General features: G+C 42.6%; 1 protein-coding gene across 1 annotated transcript; it reads left to right on the top strand.

Annotated features, from left to right (window-relative positions):
- Positions 1-1,690: 1,690 nt before the first annotated feature.
- LOC311501982 (gap junction delta-2 protein-like) lies at positions 1,691-17,379 on the top strand (the record flags this gene model as incomplete). The annotated part of the gene is made up of 2 exons (XM_084564064.1): positions 1,691-1,761; positions 16,402-17,379. The coding sequence occupies 2 exons, from the start codon at positions 1,691-1,693 to the stop codon at positions 17,264-17,266; spliced, it is 936 nt and encodes a 311-aa protein (XP_084420190.1). The 3' UTR covers positions 17,267-17,379.
- Between the last annotated feature and the right edge of the window lie 258 nt (positions 17,380-17,637).

The raw sequence follows: 17,637 nt of genomic DNA, 5'->3' as shown, positions 1-17,637 counted from the left end.
AATGATGTGTGTAAGTGAGTGAGGGAAAAAAAAAAGAGGAAGAGAGCATTTGAAGTGTAGGGGGAAACACCGCTGAGCTTCCAGACTGGAACAAAGGATTGCAGTGAAGACCGGGCAGAAGGCACGGTTAGATCTCAAATCCCTCTTTTCTGTGCAACATCAGGCAGGAACAGACACAGCAGTACGGTGGGAGGCATTCTTGCAAGCATAAGTGAAGCAGCGATCAGGGTAGCAATCCAAGCACATTTACCAGAGGAGGCAGGGAAGGAGGGAGGGAGGGAGAGAAGGAGGGAGAGGGATGAGAGAGAGCAGATCTATGAGAGGAGGAGGAGGGGGGTGTTGCATGCTCACAGAGTGTGACAGAGATAGAGCGGTGAACGAGAGAGAGAGAGACACAGACACAGAGAGGAGAGCACAGAGCAGAGATGGGCAGCGAACACTGAGACAGAGGTAGTGGAGGTAGCTGAGATCTACACACAGGCTTGAGCAAAAGAGGGGAAAGGAGGAAGAGAGTGGAGGCTGAAGGAGAGCAGGAGGAGGGAGAGAGAGAGAGGGAGAGAGAGAGAGCGAGGGGGAGAGAGAGAGAGAGAGAGAGAGAGAGAGAGAGAAGGGGGGATGCAAGATGATGGAGCCCAGAAATAGGCTTCACAGGACAGCTTTTCATCCCTACTCTCCGCAGCAGACGTGACTCTGGGCATTGGACTGTGCTGAAATTAGCCAGGGGGACAACACAGGACAGCAGGTCTGCAGTGTACTGCCTCGGTTCAGCCTCACTGGATGCAGCAAGGCAGCTGATTTATTACTGAGGGGCTGGGTGGCAGCGTGTTTGTGTGTGTGGCTCTGGGTGTGTGTGCGTGTGTGTGTGTGTGTATGCAGGATTTTATGGGTCCTTGTAGCGTTCGGAGCGGTGGGAGCGACCATTCCTCCAGTCATAAAATGACATTTAGCAGGCAGGAGCTTTGTGTGCTGGTGTGGATCTGCAGTCCTCAGTAGGAAGTGCGAGAGTAGGATTCAGAGCTGTCAAGCGAGCGCAAGTGTGTGTGTGTTTACAGTTCTGTTAGCTGAGGTGAGCCAAGGAGGATCATCTATATGAGGCATGAGTGTGTTTAGGTTAGAGCAGTAAGAGTGCAGCAAAGGCAAAGATCCCACACAATGCAAGGACGAGTGCAGAGCAGCACTGATGGCAGGGAGTGCAGCTAAAGTACAAGGAGTGCCCTGGGGGTAGGGTGGAGGACGAAGGCAGGGACAGAAGAGGAAGAGGAGAAAGGACGGGTAGAGGCAAGTGGAAAAGAGAGGGTGATCATGGCTGTCATACAGTGAGCTATAGCATATGCTGTAGCGCAGAGCAGAGTGGTGCTGCAGGGGGAGGACAAGCATCACTGCACAGGGGAGGGGGAGAGACTGAGGGAAAGAGGAGGGGGAGGCAATCAGCTCAGCACCTCTCTTCCACCAGGAAGGGAAGCGGGACAGGCCCAGCAGAAGACACTTACTCACACACACCAAGGCGATCTGACGAGCAGCCAGGTCAACGTGTAGAGGTCATAAGGGAGCTGGTGTGGGACGGGGGTTAGGCGCACCCCTGCTGGTCCTCAAGAGTACAGGCTGGTCCTAGTAGGAAGAAGAAGGAGTCCGCTGGAGGAAGAAAGGTCAGCTCCCAAGTGCTGTTTCTTCGGACCGTTCTGCCGCCACCATGGGAGAATGGACGATTTTGGAGAGGCTGCTGGAGGCGGCTGTCCAGCAGCACTCTACCATGATTGGAAGGTAAGACACTGATTTGTGTGTGGTTTTGCGTGCAAAGGTTTTATTTTCTGTTTTTGATTTATACTAATGAGCTGGGTGTTTTTCTGTACAGTACATGTTATTTTGTAGAGATCAGCTGATGGCATCTCTACAGACCCCCCCCCCCCCCCCCCCCCCTCAGGCTTGTCCCAGTGCTCCTCTGTTCTACAATCCCCCACAGTCTTCCCTGCATCCCATGCCCTCTCCTCCTCCCTGCTCTCCTCACTCTTATCCTCTCCATCCATCATTAGTTAAGGGATAAACTAATTGCACATAATCAATAGCAGGCTTTACTAGGCATTATGGTTAATTCCTAGGGGTTCCTGTGTTGGTACTACCTAATAGCCTAGCTATTGATAGTTTGTGCTTGATGCTGTTGGCCACAGACCAATGGGACAGGAGGAGGAGGAGGAGAGGGGAGTAGGAGTGCGAGTAGAGCAGAGGTGCGGAAGATGAAAGGATGGTGAGCAAGCGGGTGTAGAATGTAGAATCAAAGGAGGAGTAAATGACGGAACTCTGAGAGATAGTTTCTTCAGTAAAAAAGTTAAAGTTCAATTCCTCCAGCAGACACCAAATTGCAATCATTTCTCATATTTTGCGTGACAACGGTTCGTGGTGGAGAGTTGAACAGATGAGCTTTTAGTTTGATTAGCAGTGGAGACATGCCATGGAGACATGCTGTAAAATCTGTGTGAAATATGTGCTCCACATCATCTCTGTGTGATTAATTAAATGCAAAAGTGGAATTTTCCACCCAGTGAACATAATCCAAATGTCATGCTGGGATGCTCATTTGGAAAAGTGAAGAGTCGACATGCTTTAGCCTGTGAAATCTGGATGTATAGATCTGTAATCTGAAAATTGCTTTCCAGAAAAAACAAAAAAACTAACACCACAATCTTGAAGACAATGAATGTGATTGCACCACTGTGCCCATTAACCCAAATCACAGGTAGCCTGCAATAAGGGCATGGCCTGACCTTTTCTCTGCTCCAGTGGTTTTTTGTGAGGCAGTGTGCGTATGTGTGTGTGAGTGTGAGTGTGATTGTGTGTGTGTTAAAGAGCAGAAATTGGCCCATGCATTCATTGACTATACTTTGTCCTGGGTGCATAGAGCCATAAAGATGTCTCCTCCAAATAACTGCAACTGCATCGGACTGACAGAGATGATGTGAGCTGCATTGTAGCCCAACTTGTGTTGATCAGGGATCAGGGATCTGAAACCATGTGTGATGGAGATTTTCCTTCCAACCAAATACTACACCAAGTCATTTCAGTCAGTTCTGACAGTGCATTAACTAATGAAATTACCTGGTCTAGTCCTCAGATGGAACGAAAACCTGCATGTTGACTTGATTTAAAGATGCATTAAGCAATATTTTTGGATCATTTAATCACATGACTCCCTCCCACTTTTGGGATTGGTAGTATTATTGCTACCACTGAGAATCAACATCTCGCGTTGAAGCCCTGCGCAGGTTTTTTTTTTTAGCCATTTTAAGCTCATTGTTTTGGTTCTCAAAATGACAAAGCCAAACAATGACTGCTCGTTTAGGAACGTTGGTAGCCGCTCCCAGCACAGAAGCTAAAGTTAATTAATTGTAGGCTAAATGCCAAGCGCAAAATGGCAAAGATCCGAAGTACTGTTGAAGGAAGTCAGACAATTTGCAAGTCAAAAAGAGGCAGGTATTTTTTTCATGAGCTGGAGGACCAAGCAAGGGCTAAAATGCCAGTCAATATCGGAATTACATTCAACAGGTGGCCAGAAAAAGGAGACCAAAGGGATGTCCGCGTTGCTCTGTTTCTGCTGGATATGTGAGTAGGCAACTGTTTGCTAACACGTTAGCCATAACAACTTGATAAGCTAGATGCTAACTGTTGTGAACTTGTTTTGGAGTCTTTCCGCCCCCTAGTGGTCAAAAATTACTTAATGCAGCTTTAAAATCCAGTCCTGGCAGCTGAATCAGTAAAACCCTGCGAGTGCAGGGTACAAAGTATGCTGAAAATTTATCTCTGGATGATTCAAGCCACCTACAGTTTTTCAGAGGCACAGAAGCAACTCTCAATTTGTCTGCTACCTCTTTCAAAAGTTATATTGAAATCTCTGATGATGAAATGGTTTCTTCTCATATGCTTAATTTGAGCTATTTGTTGATCATGCACTTCACTGGCTGAACATTTAAAAGGGTTCCCTGAATACCTAAAATGTGTCTGTAAAATGAGCAGTGCTTTATGAATTAATTTAGAATAACATTACATGCATCAGTGTTTGTTTGACCTATGATAGAGTCTGCTAGATTGGAAATCCACAGCGTCAAATATTCCCAAGTGACATGGCATTAGACAGTTAAATGATAATGTGATGAAAGATCCCCTCATTCAGGAATTAGCTTGTACAAAATTGACAGCTTTGTGTTACTGTGCTGAATACAGTGAAATGCTTTGTAAATGATCCCTTTGTGTTTGGCTTTCCTCAGACTGTGTTTGTCCTACAAGGCTCTCTAGTTGACCCTAGGGCATTAGCTGTAACATTAGCTGCTTTCCAGTGGGCTTCCCTCCTTCTACTCTGCTTGTCTATGCTACGTGAGCCAAGAAACATTGTCTTTGGCGTCACTTTGAACAGTATTTGTGAGTATTTTGTTTGTCTTAGGTCCCTGAATTTCTTTTTACCTTTTCAAATCAATTTAATTTGGTCCCTGTTAGTTAGCTTGTTTGCAGAATATCTAAAAAAAAAAATTGTATTAGACAATTCTTAAGCAGATTGGAAAGAGCGAGTTTGGGTTAACTTGTAGAAACCTATTTTCTGGATCCTGGATTTTTTCATATAGAAAGGCATTTTAGACATTAGATATTAGATAGGGAATATTAGCAACAACAGGAAAACTGCTAAAGATAATAACTTGATTCTTAATCTGAAGCATGTGTCTGCATGGTCAGGAAATCTATGACACTTAACATTTAAACAATAAGAATGATGTTTCTGGATGTACCGGCAAGTTGGAGAATTGTTCACCACTGGCACAGTTTTGTGCTGAAAAGGTGCCTCGTAGATTGTTAATGAAGCAACTCCACAATAAATTACATATGGAGTCAAAATTGTTGCACTGACCTCTATGGGTTGAAAGGTTCGAGTCTGTCGCACCATGACCACACCCAACTGTATTGTTGGGTGTGGTCAGGTGTGGTCCGTTGCCCTTGTGAACACAACCAACTGTGATGTAGTGTTGCACTGTTGTGCATTGTGAAGTCCTGCACTTCACAGGGTGTGGCCAGAGCATGCACCGACTGCTAGATGGCATCACAAGTAGGATGTTCAGCCTGTGTGTCGTTACTTTCAAAGAGTTTGCATGTGTGCGCTTGCAGTTCAAAGGATGCCGTTCCAAAGTACAGAACAGTGATGTCTCCCCATGGCTGAAGTCTCCCCTGCATCAACACTTTGGAACATGGTTGCATGTCAGTCATCTTTTTGAGTGCCATCATGAGGATGTACAGTAGTTCCACTATCAGAAACAGTCACATAGTACTGCCACATGTCTAGACTGTCTTTTCCAGCTACAATTAAGCTGTTTCTTAATTGTAGGTTTTAAGCTAACCTATGCCCTGGCATAGGATAGATAATCAGCACAGGAACATGGAACAGTGCTAAAAATAGAAATAGACCAATTCTACACAATGGCATAGGTTAGCTTAATTATGGTCTTTCAAACAGACAAACTGAAACTGAGAGTTGCTTCTGTGCCTCTGACTAACCACAGGTGCCTTGCATATTGTGACTCATTCAAAGATTAATGTTGTGTATTGTGATTTCCATAAGCTTGACTTCTAACTCTGCAATGTACATAATGTGTGCATGGATAACCAATAATTGTAATCATGATTGTTCAGTGAAAGAAATCATTGTCAAGGCTGCATTAACCTCATTCTCTAGACCAAAATAAAGTTTAATGTATAATCACACTTACAATGACCCTGGGGCTTTCATCGATAGATAACTGACAGTTTAGTATGGCCTGTAAAGCCATACCTGTTCATTCAGTTTGTTAATTAAGAGTTTAAATTCATTTTCTGGTCTTGATGGGCAGAGATAGCTTGCTAACAGGTCATCGCAGATCCAGGGTTATAATAAAAATGCAATCTTACACAAGTTATTTGATCACAACTGCCAAGTGGAGTTCATTACCACTGCTCTCTGTCTCCGTTTAGAGATCTCTGTAGGCTATGCTCGATAGCCGCCACCAAAATAAATAAAATGTTTTTATGCTGCACAAATAAACTAATGGCATCTCTGGATGTGCAGAAAAAAACTGCTGTACCATCAACATGATGGTACAGCAGTTTTTTTGTAAAATATAAACCAGCAGCCTTGATAATGTTTGTGACTGTCTTAATGTCTCAAAATGTTGTGCATAATAATTAATTTACACACATGACTGCACTCAGGAGAGTAAATGCATTTTTGTGATTTGTAAAAATATACAGGTTTGTAAGTGATATCGACCAATCAGATAGAGGTTTGCTGGTAGGATTGGTGTTGCATTTTGGAGTATCATCATTTACAAAGGGTTTTCACAAGACGAATATTGCAATAGTTCCTCTATTTTCCCCTATTCTGTATTACTCTTGCTTATCAGACTAACAAATGAACACCTTCACAATATACAAACACATGCAAATAAAATGTTGACTGCTTGCTGCCAAAAACACTGCAAACAACTGAACGTGTCTAGCAGTGAGAACCATTTGTCCTTGTGAACATGTCTTTAGGGCTGGCCTAAATGTTTTGTGTAACAATCCATTTTTTTTGCTATGAGTTGTTATAAAAACACATTAAACACATTCTACTTATGGGGTAATACAATTTATGATATTCTCATATTAAAACACGATGCAAAACATCTTTTTTTTGTCACATTTGGTCTGCAAACACAGATGTTTTGCAGACCTCAGGTGTGCATGTTTGTGGTTTTAGGGGGAAAAGGATGCATTCTACCGTGAGAAGAAGAAGCCTTTGGGTTTGAGTTATGTACCTTGCAGGTAGAAAGGAAGAGAGAAAGGAACTGTGTTGATGCATCTTCCTTTAGACTGCAATGCTGTAGTGAGGTCACCGCCAAAGACAAGTAGAGGAAAAAAAAAAAGGCAGAGCTAATGGAGGACTAGAGCGATCCAAGAAAGATAAAATAATGAAGGTTGCCAGATGGACAGAGAAGAGATGATGTGAGCTGTAGAGGCAGAACAAAAAGGGTACAGCCGGGGGAAGCAGGAGGCAGAGGAAGGAAGAAAAGTTTTCCCTCTGCAGAGGTTTAGCACGGAGAATCTGTGTCAGAGCTGCCTGCTCTGGAGCTGCTGACTGACCCCGCTGCTGCACACACAAACCCAATATGTGTCCTCTGCATTGATGAGGTTCGCTGAAAATACACCCGACCTTTTTTTGATTTCCTCTGAAAGTTCACAATGTAGCTCTTGTGAAAGGCGAGGGTGGTGCCGTTCTGAGAGGAATTACATGCAAATTTAACCACCCGTGTGAATGCAGCAATACAGGTTTGGCTGAATAAGCAGCACGGATAGTAAGAGGCAGGAGCTCTCTGTTGTCGACTCAAAATGACTCATGTATTATTTTTTTATTACATTTGATATATTGTACTTCAGTGACATTAATGTTTCTTTAGAAAATTCTGTTTAGTCATTAAATGTATGTACTCTTAAAGTTCTATAAATGTTTCCCTATTTGCTTTTCCCCCTAAGTAAAAGAGCTACACCATCTATTATTTATGGTCTATCACTTCCCACCTGAGCATTATGAATCATAAAATCTTAATAAATGTTATATGGCTCTTGTTGCAAGTTGCAACTGATGTCAAGCAATTCATTAAATATGTATGCAGGGTTGACCAGCGTATTAATGCAGCAAACAAAGTGGTGGATAAAATACCTTGTTGCGCGTCCTTGCGGTTTGCACTCAAATGGCTAGTCCTGAAAGGTTTCATGAAACCAAATTTGTCTACATCCTTTTTTGTTGGCTCTAAAAGCAAAAATACAGACGAAGTGTGTTTTTTTAAACCTGAAGTTGCTCACTCCTGTAGTTTTCATCTTTCCACTTTTCCTAAATGGGTCAGGATACCCACAAGAAGGAGGCACCCTACTTTAAGAAGCACACTTCTCCCAAGATAATCTGAGATGTGGGAATGCTTGAATTGAGGGCATTATGCTGCCTAGTAGTAAACCAGAATGTGTCATTAATAGTCATCTTCCTGGATAAATTCTATACTGCCAGAGAATATTGTGTTGCGCAGCAAAACAATGGCGTCAATTTCTCGGCATTCAACAGGATTAGTAATCCATCATCCAGCAGCAGAGAGCGGGGCTGTGTTTCAAATTAAACCGTTTTTTCTGCACATCCAGAGATGCCATTAGTTTATTTGTGCAGCAATCCCCGATGTTGAATGCTATTGATTGTAGTGTTTGACGGGGAGGACGGATTTTGCTGGTAAAGCTGAGCTCAGCTTTCATTCAGCGCAGGCCATTATTCATTTCGGCAACACATCAGCGGTGTGAGTATGAGCTTTACTGGCCATGTAATGTTTCTCTATACATAGATTAAATGTTCTTTATTCTTGTGGCGAAACATCTTGATTAGGTTACAATGGGATTTGTTCAATTTTGTGATATTTTGGTAAATCCCAAAACTCATACAGAGCACAGGTACTGAAGGTTTGAGCGGTTGAAGACATGGACAGATTATTAACACTGGCCAGAGAAAACAAAACCAGATATCAGAGAGTCTGCCCCATACATTTACTTCATCAAGCGAAAATAAAGATTGATTTAGAAAGATAAAAAGAATGTAAGGCAATCCATCAATGTCAATTTCTCTGCAGTACGGTCGTGCTGAACATGACAGTGACTCATCTTTCCCTAATCCAGGCAGCTACCAAAACAGATTTCTGAGATTTAACAACTGTTGTCTTTATTTGCAGTGTATTCTTTTCTTGGTGGAGCTGAGCTTTAAGTTTTAAGCTTTGATTAAGCAAAAGACCAAATTAACTAGGAATGGCCAACACTGATTACCAAACATCGCGCAAAAGTACAATATTTTCACCCATTAACTAAGAAATTAAGAAATAAGGTAAAAACTATGAAAGGAAGTGAAAAAGAAAACTTGCTACAAATATTAGTGGCAGGGTGACTGCATCATATTGGGAGATTATACAAAATATTGCAGAAGCCTTCTAGGCAAGGAAAGACTGACGGTGGCCAATTAATTAACGCTGTGCTTTTTAAATGTACTACGTTAATTTAATATAGGACCACTGTGTAATGGGCCACTCACAGGGACCCTACTGAGAGTTAGCACATGAGTTTACAGTTTTATCATCTTTCAGGCCATCATTTTGGTGTCACAGCTTCTAGCTTCTCTGTTTTGATTCCTGTATTTCTTTTAGTTAGTGGAAACAAAAAACGCATTCACTAAAAGTTATGAACAGTAGAAGGACAGGAGGGATATTTTCACACCTTTTTAGATACACACAAAAATAATAATTTCAAATGTCCCCCAGTGTTTTTGTAAGGTAAAATGTAACAATGAAGGCATGTTTTAAATATTAGTACTATATATATATATATAAAAAGGGAGGAGACGTGTCAGAAACTCAGTCGCTGATCTCAGTTGACACCTGACATCTTGAACGTACAGTGACACACTGTGATGGAAATGTGTTTTGCGCAGAGCTTCATTCAGAACAAGAACAGTTATGAACATTTATTTCATTGTTCATGTCAAGTCAGATTTATTTCTACATCCCTGAATCCTCCATCTTCAACTCTGTTCTGCTCAGTGGGCCAAGTGGGGCCATCTCTGTTCAGCCTAGTCAGTGTCCACATATATGACTGAGGAGCTGAACTCACATCAGTCCTCTGTGTTTCCGGTTAATTTGAATGCATTAAAAACATGAAAAATACATAATTAATTTACATAATCTATTGATTTATTCAGGTGTATAAATATTAAACAGATTCAGTACACATTCTTAGAAGCAGTTTATTTCCCCTGCAGCTACACTTAAAAACAAACATCCATGCAGTGAGTCTAAAATATTACAGAGATACAATAGAGCTAATGTATTCTGGGAACTTTCGAACTGAAATAAAATGCTGAACAAACCCATTTAAAATTTGAGTTCAGTTCCCTTTAGGTGCTGCATGGGTTTTGTGAAATATTTGTGCAATTTAAAGTCCACTTGAGTTATTCTTCACTAAAAAGTAGAGATGCACCGGATCCAGGTTCCGGATCCGGATCCGGCCGGATAATGGCGTTTTTATGGGGTCCGGTTACTGCCGGATACCTAGCGTGGCAACCGGATCCGGACCCGGAAGAACGTGATTACGCGGTTAATGTTTAGAGAAGCCATCCACTACATTGTGTTAGCAGTCCTCGTCGGAAATGGAAGCAGGGAGCCGAAAAAGTGCTGTGTGGCAGTACTTTAAACTGGTAGAGGGAGATTCAAGTCATGCGATATGCACGCTTTGCTGTCAAAGTTTGTCTCGAGGTAAAAACGTTAAAGTGTACTCAACATCTCCGCTGTTTTACTGCATTATAATGTACAAGCTGATGATCGGAGTAGGATCCGGATCCGGTTCCGGATCCGGCAGGATCTTAAGCAGTGGATCCGGTATCCGGCAGGATCCTAAAAATCAGGATCCGGTGCATCTCTACTAAAAAGTTAGATGTACCGCAGGCAGAAACAATTTATATCCACAGATTATATTGAACCTTTCTGTTCTTTCTGTTCACACTGAAGCAATATCACATATTGATGCAATCAGCAAAATGTCCTGGTCAGGATCTAGTCATTTGAGTGGTTTTGTAGCTTTCAGGATGTTGTAGATAAAATCCCTTCTGCCAAAAGTGTGTCTCCCTTAGCTTGGATTGAGATGAAAAAGTAATTTTAGATGACATAAAGACAAATGGGATTGAGGAAATCTGCATCTGGTGTGCTCTGAATCATCATCATGCACGGTTAGGCCTTGCAAAGAGTTAATATATAAGTTGTGTGTGCAATTTCTTCAGCCTCCTGCAGTTTTGTTGTCTGTTTAACCAGAAGCAGTTGTGCATAAGACAAGAAACATCCTTCAGGAAGATTCAAACACGGTCTAGTCTTTTTCTCAAAAGCAAACGACAACAACACGTACAGTGCTACCAAAACTCAGATGTTGTTGATGTTGTTGTTAGCATAGATATAATTGGCATTGATACCTGTAGAGTCGCCCCCAATTAACTCTCTCTGTTTCCTCCTGTATTCCTGGAAAACAGCTGGAAGCCATTTCCCTCAGAGACACTGAATGAACAAGTGGCATAATTACATCTCTGCACGTGCTCAGTCTGTGTTGTGGCACAAAGGAAACTCACAAGAAGTCCTCCAGTCTAAGATATCACAAGTATCAGGCCAGTTTCATTTTAAACCGCTATAGCTTTTACACTCCCATTAAAGTATTTTAAACTGTGGAGAGCACCAGCTCAGCTGAAGGCACACAAGTTTGGCTTATATTAATGCATTCGTCACACCGACTCTCAGCGGCACCTCAGGCAGTCGTGCTTGTCGGCCTGATATGTGGGCAAGACCTTAAACTATTAAAACAGCTTGAGAGAGGAGCGGTGATGAGGGGTGGGAGACAAGAAAAGTCTTCACTCTGATCATTACGATGACTAATTTCTAGGCCTGGTAAGGTCTTTATTCATTATGTGCTGCCATCAGCAATCAGTGGAGCTTATTATTGAGAGAGTATGGGCGGGAAGAATATTTTTATACCATGGTATGCACTTATCCGCTCCTTCGGAGGCCTGTCTGTGCACTTATATGTGCAGATGTACTTTACACCTTCTTATGTTTGTTAGTCTTGACTCATATACAGTAGACCAAGATTTATTATGTTCGCTATCTGTGTGAAAGAGCAAGTGTGTGTGCGTGTTTCCTGATGCATCTGCTCCTGTGCTCGGGGCCACTGTTCTCAGTGGAGGCTGGCGACAGCAGCTGCTGTATGAATGAACGTGCATATGTGTGTGTGCGTGTGTTTGTGTGTAAGCCTCTGGGAAAGACATAGCAAACATGTCCAGCCACCACACCAGCTGAAGAGCAGCTACCATTATAGCCACGGTCCTACAGGTCAGACAGCTTCCTACCGATGAGCATGAGGAGTTACAAAGCAAGGCCCGTGTCCTTCTTTACCTCGTCGTCCATTCGTGGTCCCTCTAGATATTAACATTAGCCATGAGCTGCCGTTGCACTTTGTGAAAATGCCAGCTCTCAGCTCAGCACCACAAGAAAATGAAAATAAGGAAAGAAGTTTGACATGTGAACACAATCCAGGCACACAGAAGGATTCATTTACTATCAGATTTAATTAAATTTCATTGACAGTGTGAGGAATCTATTGTAGAAGGTATCCAAATATGTCATGATTAGTCTTAGCTTCAAGCAAGTGCTCAGGGAAGGATGCAACCAAATGAAGTGATGTGTGGTGACTGACAGTGGGAGATAAGTTACCGGTTAGTTAAGGAAGTTTTGTTAAAAACAAACAACTAAATAAATAAGCACCACATGATAGAGAAATGTGTTGTAATGCCAACTCAGCATGTTGGTTTATTTTTACTTTCTGCCCCTCAGATTTGAGATGTTAAAAACTCTAAAATCTTTTCCATCATTTATGATGGCTATTGAATATTCTGCAGGTTCAGGCCTCTCGGCTGTCGTGCCCAAATCCTCTTCTAATTCAAAGTATCGGCTTGTTACTCTGCAGGACTTAAAACACTGATGTTTGCAGATAACCTCCGTGCACTGCTTTCTGCTAATGCAGCAATCTGAGCCGTGCTGATTATCCCGTTATCCAGCAGTACAGTACACACGTACACCAGCACACACAAATGCACACACACGCACTAGCAAACACACCACAGCGCTCGATACATGCAGCGTCTTGGGGGTTTTTTTAATGACAAAAAAGTGCGGACGTACCGACCAAATGGCCAAATATCTGCAATAACTATTGAAAGTTTATAAGAAAGTCTGAAAGCTCTAACTGTTGAGGTGAACAAAGCTGCACTGCGAAAACTGCAGTCACGAAAGATTTACCCTTGGGTGCATGTAATTCCAAAATCTTTAGCGCCCCAATCAAATGTTTATGCTGCATTCAAGCAGTCAGCACACATTCAGGAGACTAGCACACAGGCTCTGTCTATTTATAAAGAAAAGGGCTTAAGCAGTGTAAACAGTATAAAGTCATAGTTTGGACTTGCTAGTGCCATGGAGATGAACACATGCTGTTACATTTGGCCTATGTGAAGGTATGAGTCAGCCTATAATAATTCCACAATGAATCCTATAGAAGACAAACTTGTTCAGTCCAAATGGAAGTCCTCATTCATATTCTTCTTAGTATGTTTTATTTAAAAAGACATAACCTTATTTAAAATAATGTACAAAATGAAAAGGCTGATGTGGAACACAATAAGAAGTTGGGCTAAAATCTTTATACCTACTAATAGACTGCATTATAGTGTTTACTTTTATTTTTCATGTGTATTTGTGGATAAAAATAGTGAAACTACATTTTTAAACCCTTTAATATTCCTTATAGAATACATTCAATGGATATTATTAAGGAATTGCAACATTTTAAAGACACTTTTCATGTATTCTGGCAGCTTTCTACTAAATTAAATCTATGCTCAGTCTGCAAAGTTTGTTCTGAAAAACTAGAAAGAATGGATTGCATGAGGGGTAAGGACAGTGGGACAATTTAAAAGACAAATAGGACAAAAATTAATGCATGGGAAGGCAACCTTGTACAAGCTGACATGGATACAGCGCAGTCTGGCGCATAGTGCATATTATGGATAGACGTGTCCGCGGGTGAGGAGGATGTCACAAGTCTGCACAGACCATATTGCAAAGAGAGCGTTTTCCAGTTGATTGCAGAGTGGTTTCACAGAGTTGATGTATCCTTTTATTCTGCAGAGATTCCATAAACCATCTATTAATAGTCAAACACAACCCATCTGTTACAAACCATCTGGTATGAAAACAATATAGAGAAAATGAACCAAGGATGTTATGAGCGTGTGTCACTATACGGAGATATGGATAGCAGGCAGACTTAGTGACATTTAGTTAATGTTATTACGACGTAGCCCAGTAATTATCAGTGGGATGAGAAGGAGCAGACCACACAAAGTGATGCACTCATGCAGTCAAGCTGCTCTCCCGCTTCTTATATAGTTTTAATTCAGTGTACATCTCTGCAGACTCTCACACTGACATGCGTTGGACGTATTTACCGCATTATCTAAACAAATATTTCCATATAAATGAGGAGAGCGGAGCAGACCACAGGTTTCCATCTCAGTGAGCAGTATGCGTCAAGTGACTCTTTGTGCTGCAGAGAACCATCAATATCAGCCCTTTGGTCAAATCAGCGGCCGGCAAATCACCACTGAAGGCAGATACACATCGGGCGCGCGGTAAAGGAACAGACAGGCTGAATATCTTTATGTAAATTATACACAGCATCTGCATTTAACTCCAGGAAAACCAAAAGCGCAGGGATTTTGCTGTACTTCCAAACTCACTTAAAGCCAGTGTAGCGTATACAGTCGCAGCTGCTCTGAGCGCAGGCGGCTGGACGCGTTTGCCATTTTGTACAAGTCATACACATGGCTGACTCTCCCTCTTTGTCTCTGTGTCCTTGTGTCTGTCTTTGTCACACTCACACACACAAAAAAAAACACATACACAGGCATGCTTTCGCAGGTGGAGCAGGAACAGTCCTGCAGCGGCGCACTGCTCTATTTTAATTCTGTTTTACGCTAACACGTGTTCCTCTGCTCTGCCGCTTACCTTCACCTGTTTTCCACTCTAATGTCCGAGTTGTCTGTTTGATGGACTCATTCAGAGACATTGAGCTTTTTACTCCCCAAGGAATTTTAACCGGTCACACATTAGTCATAGTTTTAGACAATTTTTTACTCCATCTTCTACAACCCCCCACTTGTTTTAAGATCCTCATATTTCATCCGGTTGCTGCGGTAATAGGCCATTTTGAGTTCTTATTAGAGTCTCATTTGAAGTGTGGAACAAAATAACAGAACTTTATATTTAAATTACACAGGAAATGCATAACCTTTAATCACCCTTAAACGGTACTGTCATAAGTACAGTAGATGCTATTTATTCAGGTCTTTCTCAGTTCCTTTAGTAGCTGTGGGTGGCCCTCTTGCGCTTTGAAACAAATGTGTTTCATAATTGGTTCCTCCACTCAGGGAGCATGCACGTCCACCGCATTGTGGCATAAATACCGGGGAGCCCCATAATGTTCAGGCTTTCCTCACTCATTAGAAAGAGCTGACTGCGCAGCCCTAAAGCCCCAGTCCTCCTCCGCAGTGCCCATGCTGGATCGACACCAGAAGATAACAGTACAGCACACCAGTCTCTCAGAGGCAGCTGCACTACTCTCTAGACTCTCACAGGTCCCTGGACACGGCTAGCTGTGACTGCAGCAATGCACTAATAATGCTCAATGGGAAGTCCTCTCTGTTTTTAGAAAATGTAGCCCATGTGGTTCAGCGATAAGTTGTTAATAACCAAGTGTCAGGCTATGACCCTTTGGAGAGCAGCTGCCCATCTTTTGGCAGATTTAAAGCAACTCACTAGTCTGGTATGTGAGCTCTTTAAACAGATAAGATCTGAAACAATGACAGTTATTCCCCCCTAATATGGTGGCTTCATCCAAGGGGGGCAGACGAGAGGGCCATATTAGGTGATTAGGTGTTTTTGCCCCTTGGTGTTCCTCCTCTCTCTCTCATCTCATAGTTCAGCAACGACAGAAGGAGCTCATTTGTAAAGCAAGTTACTAAATATTAATTATTGGCACCGATAACAATATTTCTGAGATTGTAATGACTGGCAGGAATTAATATTATCAAAATATAATAACAATTAATGGTACCACACCGATTCTTAAGACACAATCACTGTTTAAGCATGTACTGTACTCACACCCGCCGTTGTTCCATTGCAGCCCAGCAGTGAAGATGACTTGTCACCTTAATCTTCCTCCTGTTTGAGTCTCCCATGATAAGTGACCAGATGTGTGCATGCTATACAGAGCATAACTCTACCATCCCACAGTATTGTCTGTCACAGCAGCTGAATGATGACACGTGTAGCTACACACACACACACCAACACACACACACACACACACACACACACACACACACGTTCTTGAATGCACAAACCTATGCACATGTACATACAGGCTGTATGGTTTTAGCCTGAAAACTATTTTCATTCAATGGCTTTTAGATGGATTTAAGGTAAAAAGTGACTAAATGTCACTTTGTACCTTAAGTTTAAAAAAAAAAAAAACAATACGAAATTAAAAATCTCCAAAGAAATCATTCAATCACCGGCTAGATTATACTGAACCAAGACTTGCTACTGATTTTAAATGGTCGGAGTCATACCCAGATAAGCCCTGAAAATCTATGCATTCTCACCTCATTAACTGATGTTGTCTTTCTCCCTTTCCCTCCCCTTCCTGTCCTTTCCTTCTCCTTCTGTCTCTCTGCAGGATCCTGCTGACAGTGGTGGTGATTTTCCGTATACTAATAGTCGGCATAGTGGGCGAGAAGGTGTATGAAGATGAACAAATCATGTTCATCTGTAACACCATGCAGCCCGGCTGCAACCAGGCTTGCTACGACAAGGCCTTCCCAATCTCGCACATCCGCTACTGGGTTTTCCAGATCATCTTGGTGTGCACGCCGAGCCTGTGCTTCATCACGTATTCTGTTCACCAGTCTGCTAAAGCACGCGATCGAAGCTACTCTCTCTTGCATCCTCACATGGATCACCATGGTCATGGTCACCATGGTCGCCATCATGACCATCATGCTCGCAAGCTTCACTCTCGCAACATCAATGGCATTCTGGTGCACCCTGACAGCAGTAAGGAAGATCATGACTGTTTGGAGGTCAAGGAGATCCCTAACGGACCCCGGGGACTCCCTCAAACACACAAGAGTTCTAAAGTGCGACGGCAAGAAGGCATCTCCCGTTTTTATGTCATCCAGGTTGTGTTTCGCAACGCGCTGGAGATTGGCTTCTTGGCCGGCCAGTACTTCCTCTATGGCTTCAATGTTCCAGGGATGTTTGAGTGCGATCGCTACCCATGTGTGAAGGAAGTGGAGTGTTACGTCTCTCGTCCCACAGAAAAGACTGTGTTTCTGGTCTTCATGTTTGCAGTGAGTGGCATATGTGTGCTGCTCAATCTGGCTGAGCTCAACCACCTTGGCTGGAGGAAGATAAAGACGGCCATGCGAGGTGTGCAGGCCCGACGGAAGTCCATCTGTGAAGTGCGCAAGAAGGATGTTTCACACCTGTCCCAGGCCCCAAACCTGGGCAGGACCCAGTCTAGTGAGTCAGCCTACGTCTGACAGAGGCTTCTCTGCCTGGGGGCTCGAGGACCTTTTAAATTTTGGCGAAGAGCTTTCCCCTGGCCCCGGAGCCCGGATCAGTAGGGCGATCACCACTGCATTATTATTCAGGAGCACAGATAGATTCTGTGTATAGTCATGACAAAACGTTAATTCACCAAGTAGACATTTTGACACTTCAAGAGAGAAGAAGAACTGCCTTCCCAAAAAGCAACTGTTTTGCTGTAACAGAGCTTACACCTAAAGCTGACAATATGAGAGTCCTGCTCTGCCTAGGTGACACTAGGTGCCTTTGAAGAACCCAACAGATAAAACTGAGCAATTACAAATATTATTAAAAAACTGTAAAGATAGTCTAAGGTTGAATTATC

This window comes from Chelon labrosus (genome assembly GCF_963514085.1).
Source record: "Chelon labrosus genome assembly, chromosome: 17".
NCBI lineage: Eukaryota > Metazoa > Chordata > Actinopteri > Mugiliformes > Mugilidae > Chelon > Chelon labrosus.
Note: the sequence above shows the minus strand (reverse complement) of the source record. Positions and strands in the feature narration are given on the sequence as shown.